Here is an 8,773-nt window from a genome sequence, read left to right on the forward strand (position 1 = left end):
GCCGGGGTTCGGATCCCAGGGGCGCACCGACACACCGCTTCTCCGGCCATGCTGAGGCCGCATCCCACATACACCAACTAGAAAGATGCGCAACTATGACATACAACTATCTACTGGGGCTTTGGGGAAAAAAAGGAGGAGGATTGGCAATAGATGTTAGCTCAGAGCCGGTCTTCCTCAGCAAAAAGAGGAGGATTAGCATGGATGTTAGCTCAGGGCTGATCTTCCTCACCAAAAAAAAAAAAAAAAAAAAAAGAAGGAATGAGTGGTACCCAGTCCATAAAACAAAAACAAAAACAAGCGGTGGGCTGGATTTGGACTGTGGGCCATGGTTTGCTGACTCCTCCTCTTTGCTATCACCTTGTGTCATCTTAGGCACCTCTACATTTATCAAGAATTTCATACTTGACTCACAGTCTTCATCACCAACCTAAGTGGCAAAGCTCAATGCCTGGCATGTGGTAAGCATTCCATAAATGTGGTTGTAATTATTGTTTTAAAAAATTATCATGTGGACACTCTCAATAGCTCTGTGGATGACCATCTAGCACTTTAGTCCCTCAGTTTCTTCATCATTCTTGACTCTCATACCCTGGACTTTGTCATCATCCAGAGCACTCTATCTCTGAAGTCTAAACTCCAATATACACTGAAGAAACCTCCACATTGTCACTCTCAGTCCCTTTATGCTTGCTCTTCAACCTCAATGAGCCTTCAGTCCACTTTTATCTCTACTGTCTCCTAATCCATGAGCTCTCACCCATCTTTACTTCCTTCCCATCAACCTTGATCTCATGGTCTATTAATTGAGCCACCCTCTCACCTACATCCTCAACTTCTGTTTTCCCTCAACTGTAGCAGACTAGCAAAATCCTGTACCATCCCATCCACCTGTCTTCTCTGTTCATGTACCTGGACGTCCCAGGACTGCGGCAAATGGCTCAGAGATCAATGCCATTACAAACAGAGGCTCTGTGGACTCAGCTGGGGCTTCAGCAACACCCAGCCATACTTTCCCGAATCCTCTCACAAATATTCCCAACTTCCAAGGTTTAAAACTCGCCTCCAGGTCCCTCAGGCTATCATACTTTCTCTCATCTTCAAGTGACCAATTTGCCTGGGGTCTTCAGAGAAACTAGAGGGCTGAATAAATGCTCTAAACTCTTTGCTGCACCTACACACTTAACTTATCCACTATCCTTAATTCCTTCCCTCTAGTCCCAGAAAAAGAGCTGGTTCTACTTCCGCCCACCAGCAGGGCTCTGGATCAATCCCTGCCCCTTCTGCCTCACCAACACTACAAAAACGAAACTCTGAACCAATCCAACCACAGACCTCTCTATGCTGCTCTTTAATCATGGATACATTTCTTATCCTGAGCTCCCCCATCTTCAAACTGGTGATATCCTTGCAAGATTGTTGTGAGTGGAACAGGCCTAGAAGTTCCTGACATGCAGTAATCATTCAATTAATAGTAGCAATTGTTACATTACGTTAATAGCTTAAAGGTGAAAGGCAGATGACAAGAAAGGGGATATAGGATTGGGGAGCTGCAGGGGGAAAGGGGAAGGATACCTGGAAAGAGAAAAGGAGAAAATAATTTCCCTTGCCATAAAATGTCCCAATCCTTCTGTGGATTTATTCAGTTGCTTTGTGAATTGTGGTAATTAAATGTATGACTACTCTTGGCTATTCTCACCATAGTCTGGAACCTGGAACTCCTCTTGCAGACTTCCCACTCTCCAAGGGGAAGATTTGCTCTGGGTTCTAAGTCTTTCTCAGTAGAGAAAACTAACAAATCTTCCCTCTATTAATCTAGAATTAAAGTGATACTCACTACAAAAGAATTACAGCAATATTTAGTCATTAAAAGAGTTAAACAAAAATATTCAATTAGCCATTCCATGACTGGGGCAGGAGCACTTCAAGGTGAGAGCCTGGGACATCTTGTGCCAGAAAGCATAGAAGTACTCAAAAACTGATGGAGGGAGGTGGGGGAACTCAAGGAGAGGATGTCAAAAAGACACAGGAGTTGGTTTGAAGGGGCTCCCACAGGCCAAATTTCGGACAATTTGAGCATCAAAAAGAATAATGATGGTAATGGATTCCAATGTAGTTAATTTTTAAAAAGTCCTTATATGTACACAGATAATTAAAAAAAAAAGAAAGAGGGAGAAAGAGAAAATTTTTATAGAATATCAGCTAATAAATGTAGAAGGAATGAAATAACTAGAAAATCACCACTTTGCAACTTCCAGAGGTAAAGATCATCTCCACGCTGCAAAAAACATTGAGTGAAGAGTTAATGGGTGGCAGGATATCTGCATAATCTTGAAGTATTACTCCACAGATTATTTAATTTTCAATTACAAAACAAAAAACGTATTACCCTTACAATGGCAATATCTAGGAGTCGTCCTCTTAATCAAGTGATCAAACTTAGCAACAGCAGTAGTGAGAACAACCTGATACTACTATGTGGCTGGTGTGACACAATAAGAAGCACACAGCATCACCCACGTGGTCTACCAAAAAGCTTTTATACTAAATTAACGAAGAGAAAACAATCAGACAATTAGTCCACAGTCTTGCTACTCAAAATGTGGTCCAAACGCCAGAATCACTTCACCAGGGAGCTTGTTCAAAATACAGAATCTCAGGCCTCACTCCAGACAACTGAATCATAATGTGCATTTTAACCAGATCCTCAAGTGATTCCTAGGTACAAAGTGTGAGAAGCCCTATACAAGACAAATCACCCAGACTTTTCAAAAAATCAATGTCATAAAAACAAAAAAAGGCAGGGGGAACTGTTCTGGATTTAGAGAGACACAACAACCAAAAGCAATGAGTGACCCTTGATTGAATCCTGGATCGGAGGGAAAAAAGTTATAAAATACATTTTGGGGGAACAACTGGGAAAATCTGAATATGTGCTTTGTATTAAATGACACTGAATTAATGTTAAGATTCCTAAATGTGATAATGGTATTTAATTACATAAAATTTTCTTATTCTTAAAAGACACATGCTGAAATATTTAAGATAACACGTCTACAACTTACTTTTAAATGGTTCATAAAAACACATATATAGAGAGAAAACCTATGTGTCATAACAACAACTGGTTACTCTAGATGAAGAGTATGGAGGTGTCTATTGTGCTATTTTTTCACTTTTTCTTTAGGTTGAAAATTTTATTAAATAAAAAGTTGGAAAGTAGGAAGAATATTCAATCAGCCCGCAACAGAAATGGTAAGTCGTTGGTAGCAAACAGCATGATTCATGCAACCTTATATCTATCTTAACACCTACTTCAGAAGATACACATAAGTGTTCAATGTTTGATGAGAAAAAGGAAATTTATTTGTGTAAATCATAGTTTAGCTGGCAAAAATTCCTAAGGCATTAAGAGCCGCTACAACCAGCTGGCCGCCACAACATGGAACTATGAACTGTCACTATAACTTTTCATTCCATCGGAGGCAGTACAGTATAATGGCAAAGGTTTGGGGGTCAGTCAGACCTAGATTTTATTAGTGAGGTGTCCTTGGGCGGATTTAATCTCCCAAAGCCTCAATCTCTCTATCTGTAAAACAGAAATAAAATAGTACCTTAGAGGGTGGTTGTAAGGATTAAATAAGATATAAGAGAATGAATGTAAAGTACTTAGCATCACAATAAATGTTAACTATAATTTTATCAATAAAGTCAGCTACAATGTATTCCATAAAATGGAGATAACGTTTTTATGGACCAGATTTTGACTTTATTTTGAGGATTAAAGGTCTCACCTTAAGTCAAGGTGAGAAGGCAGAACAATTTTCACTTCCTGTTTTTATTTGGTACCTTGAAGAAAAAGCCTTCAGTGAGATGATGGGCAGCCTCTCCCCAAGGATGACCTCTCCTGAAGGTAAAAGCATCTTACTTCTTCAACTTAATCTTAGTAAACCAGCATAAAGTACTGAAGATCAGCAAAATAAAGCAAAAATGACTTAGAGAATCAAATTCAATACTAAGAAAACTTGGAAATAATTTTGTTAAGTTGCCTTAAACTTTCTTGACTAGAAAAGTTGTGAGAAACCATAATGTTTTCATGGGAGTTTACTGAACACAGCTTTCCGAGAGCATTTAGACAAAGAATAAGCATCTATCTTTTTGGCTTAAGTGCACTTGTGCCCAGATGAAATAGGACTGACTTCAACAGATGGATGATAGTCTAACCCAATTACTCCATGAAATTCTAAAGCCATCTCTCCTAAAGGTTGACAACTATGGCCAGCGGGCTAAATCCAGCCCACCACTTCTTTCCATGAATACAGTTTTACTGGAACACAACCACGCTCATTCATTTACGAACTTTCTGTGGCTGTTTCCAGCAGAGTAGAAGAGTTGCAACAGAGACCGTATGGCCCCCAAAGCCTAAAATATTTACTATCTGGCCTTTTACAGAAAAAAATTGCCGACCCCTGCTCTAAACAAGCAATCCAAGAATGCAATAAAACCTGTTTCAGACTCACCTGAGGTGTCGTCTTTCTGTATTGGTCACCTCCATCTATCACATCCCTCATGATTTTTCCCTTGAGAAATTCATACTCTTCCGGACTCAGGTGAATAGACTCTATGGTTTTTCCACAGCCCAAACACTGACCACTGTAATTACAATTGTTTGTGTTAAATAGTGTCCTAGAAAAGAACTTTTTCTAAAATGAATAATCCTAGGACATGAGGAAATTGAAAGGTAATTTAAAAAGAGCATTATACGTTTGTGATCATCACATGCATCTGATTTTTTGTAAACTTGATAGTATCACACATCAGTGTGCCAGAAAACCTAAGAATACACTGCTGGGCATCCAGATCAAGTTTTTAAAGTCATTCCTAAAACACAACTAGGTCCCAAATCTCTAGGGGAAAACATCTCTGAGGCTTCACACCAGGCTCACAGCACCTATAGAAAAAACATTTTGAACACTGCAACTTCTCCATATGCAAAACACGGCTTTTCCCCTGGGTACTCTAACTCTTAATTATCCTATCTCTAGAATATTCTTAAAAATTTTTAAGTCAGTAGCAACAAAACCTACTAAACCTGAATCAAACAAGTTAAAAATTAAATATTGGCCTTTACCTTTTTTGGACTGTTGTGAATTGTCCTTTCCATTGTTCTCCAGGAACACTACAAAAAAGATTGCAAAATCAAATCATCAGAAGGTCAGGTGCCTACTGAACTGAAAGATAGTCATTGTATTTAGAAACACAGTAGGCAAGAGCTCTGAAAAGTTCCGGATACTTCCCAAGAATGGTTAAATTACAAGAGTAGTTGATACACCACGATGGGACTAAGGAGCTGATGGTACCCTACTCTGGATCTCCTTCCCTTTGCTTCTCCTCCAGTCATCCGACCCTCATCTTCAACTCGAAATCTACCTTCACAGGACTTGTACAGAAAGCAGCTATTAGTACTGTAACCTCTAAATCAAACTCAACTCTAACCCTCTCCATAAAGCTACCACAGATTGTTCCTACCCAGAACAACTTCTTCTCTTATACTATCATGTTATACACCACTATTATTTAACGGTCAAGTATCATATTCCCATTTAGGTTATGAATGCTGTCATAATAGATCCTATATCACAAAACATTCTCAGTGCCTAGCCTAATTGGAGGCATTCAAAACTTACTGATTTATTTGCTCAACCAACTTATCTTTTCTTCTTTCCTCCTACACATATTACCATCAATTCCTATTGATTCTATTGCCTTCTCTCCTTCCCTAGTTCTTAATTCAAGATATCATCATCTCTCATTCAAACCTATAGTTCCCTCCAAACAGATCTCCCTGTTTCCAATCTTAATCTCTCTCCAATCTTCTTTTCGCACTGTTTTGGCAGTACCTTTCTAAAAATCCACTGTGGGACGAGCACTCTTGATAACACAATAAAACCCAAAATCTTCAAAGATTTTCACAATCTAGCTCCTCCGTTGATATTCAATAAATTCATTAAATAAGATAACTAAGCATGATTGCTACTTCAAAGCTCTATAAAGATAATATATAGTAGAAAAGCAAGAGAAAAGGAATTATTTTTTAGGAAAGAGCCTGAAGCACATTAGTTGTGAAGAAATAAGAGAATAAAAGACTGCAGCAATAAATAGGCAGGTAGGCAATAACTAAAAGCAAAGGAGAAAGCCTTGGAGAGAGCAGTCGAATGATGGAAAGATCACAAATGAACAGGAAAGAGGAAGATTTTCTATTTTAATACCTGCATATCAGGTTTGATCAGGATCCCCTGTCCATTCCGTTCTACCGATCAATTTGATAAAATGCATAGATTAAACCAGTATGTATGCATGTTATACCAGTTACTAGGTTTCAGAACTTCTGAAAATACTAAAATGACCCAAAGACAGCTCCAGTTTACTTGCTAGGAACTCCAGCCACCAGTGCTATTGGTAACTACTCACATAATACTAGACACCTCAGAAAACCAAATAAATGATCCTTCTAAAAGGAAAAGACACATAAAATCTACAAGTGCTCTATAATTTTCCTTTTATGTGATGAGAAGAGATTAGCACAACTTGTTTATGCCACTATTTTTTTTTAAGAGAAAGAAAATTTTGTCTTAAATCTTACTAAGAGATGGAAAAAAAGTATAATCTGAGTAGAGTAATTCTCGGCAACTAATAAAAAAGAGGAGGCTTCTTTTAGGTATAGGTATTAAAATAAAAACATACATACAAAGAAAAATCAAAATTACCTCTCAAACCATGTTTTTATACTGTGTGCAAATGATTCTCCAGGATACAGCTGATTATTTCTTAGATACAAAAGAATGTCTAGTAGTTTGTTTGAATACTGATCATCTTTTACATCTTTTCCAAAATCAAAGAAGGCTTTTAAAGTTTCCAACATAGGAATAACACCATGGCCTAACAACTCCTGATACAAATCCCAAGCTATGTTCACATCTTGATGAAGCAGGGCTCCCTGGATACAGTCATGATAGTTCTTTTTTGAAGGGACCATTACTTTTTTGATGTCCTCTAACAGCAGCAAGGCCTCTCTCCATCTGTCTGAATGGATTAATCCCCGGATGAGAAGAGTGTTCCCTCCAGATTCTAAACTCTTGTATCTGGCTTTCATGATTTCGTAGACGTCAATAACTTCTGATGTCTGATTATGAAAGACACAAAGATACAAATACTTGACCAGCAAATCATAGCCTATAACACCATTGTTTTTTGCAGCTACCCAGGCTAGCAGAGATTTGGCCACATCTACAGAGCTATGGCAATGAGTCATTTGTGAACTGATCCAATTTTCAAAATTAGCCTTTCCTTTGAAATCTTCCTTAAGTTTATCCCACTCCTCTGAATTCAAAGGTTTTGTTGGAAGTTGAATAGTGTCCCTGACGGGTGACAAGGCATGATCTTTACTCTGAGGATTCATCTGTGATCTCTTCTTAGCCGCTCCAGCTGCAAAAAGATGAGGAGAATCAGAAGAAACTTGCTTCTTACTGCCCTCATCCCCTTTCCTGGGATATCTGGCCTTGGCAATGAGCAGATTCACTGCTTTAGTATTTTGTGGAGACACTGTTTTAAGAGAAATCCACTTCTGTTGGTTCCTGATGCCATAATAGTCTTTGAGAAAGAGAGAGAGGTAAGAGTGTCCTGGGCCTAGCCCAAGGTATGGGTTGCTCTTCCAAAGCTTAGGAAAGCTTCGAACACCGGTGAAACAGAAAGCCATTATGCAGTGAGATCAGCACCAGGTAGTGAGAGAGATGTTCAACAAGCCCTACTTTTACAGCACAACTTTTTAAAAGATGACTTTCAGTCTCTCACACACAAATCAAGGTTCTGCTTTGGGGGCTATTAAACAGCAACGAAGCCTGGTGAGTTCTCTCCATTAAACAACGATATGGGACATCTAACCTCCGTCGGAAACCCCAGACCCAGGTGACTCGGCAGGGACCCTCCGGTGCCTGTTATATTCCAGTCCGTGAACCTGAAGAGAAAGCACAAGGAGGACCGCCCAATTCGACTCACGTGGATCACAACTGTCCTCGAAAAGGGGCAAGATCTCATGGGAGCCTTGCTGAACAAGGGGCCTAAAGTGGAAAACCGCGCCCAGGAGCCGCCGACCCCAGACCCACAGCAGCAAGGATAGCGGCCCTGGTCCTGTATCCCAGTCTCCCCAGGCGCCAAACTCGTAAACGGGGGGAATGGGGGGGGGGGCGAGCCTACCACACAGACAAGGAAGGGAGATCCGCGAAGGGCACCGCCTACCGGGTACGGACCCAACGCAAACCAATTCCACTTCATTCAACAACTCACCGCAGCACTCACGCTAAACCCAACCATGAACGCAGCGGAAACTACCGCGTCCACAATGCACCGCGGCGACCCCGGGCGAGGGGGCGGGACCGAGCAGGGCGCGGGCGTTCCGCCGGGCCTGGCAGCGAGAAAAAGGCGATTCTGAAGCTTTTAGTGGCAGAAGGGGGTAGAGGCGGCGGCGGAAGGCGACTACTAAGTTTAGAGGACATTTAGGGCATCCATATATCCGCAGTGAACAATGAAAAGAAATTGTGAAGGAAGAAAGTTCTTCCCTCGAGCCGGAAAAGCTTGAGGACCCCTGAGTCACGTGGTGCACAAGCGCCAAAGGCCCAAGATGAAGAAATAAAAGCGCGGGCTCCCTTATCCTGCGCCTTTAAAATCGGGCTTGGTGAAGTTGGGACGCCGCCTTCAGGAGGATCATTTTCCACCT

The 8,773-nt window shown here is 40.6% G+C and overlaps 1 protein-coding gene across 2 annotated transcripts in view; it reads right to left on the reverse strand.

Moving 5' to 3' along the window:
- PRORP (protein only RNase P catalytic subunit) overlaps window positions 1–8,485 on the reverse strand; it is a 128,182-nt gene extending 119,697 nt beyond the window's left edge. The window contains exons 1-4 of one of the 2 annotated variants that reach the window (XM_058540722.1): window positions 8,344–8,485; window positions 6,768–8,014; window positions 5,132–5,179; window positions 4,521–4,653 (exon numbers count right to left, since the gene is read on the reverse strand). In XM_058540722.1, the coding sequence (XP_058396705.1) occupies window positions 4,521–4,653; window positions 5,132–5,179; window positions 6,768–7,756 (1,170 nt within the window). In that variant the 5' untranslated portion in view covers window positions 7,757–8,014; window positions 8,344–8,485. Of the gene's footprint in view, window positions 1–4,520; window positions 4,654–5,131; window positions 5,180–6,767; window positions 8,015–8,253; window positions 8,324–8,343 lie in introns of those variants that run through there. The other variant, XM_058540723.1, reaches the window with a different exon arrangement.
- Window positions 8,486–8,773: the final 288 nt, after the last annotated feature.

The sequence above is a fragment of the Diceros bicornis genome, chromosome 5, assembly GCF_020826845.1.
Source record: "Diceros bicornis minor isolate mBicDic1 chromosome 5, mDicBic1.mat.cur, whole genome shotgun sequence".
Classification (NCBI taxonomy): domain Eukaryota; kingdom Metazoa; phylum Chordata; class Mammalia; order Perissodactyla; family Rhinocerotidae; genus Diceros; species Diceros bicornis.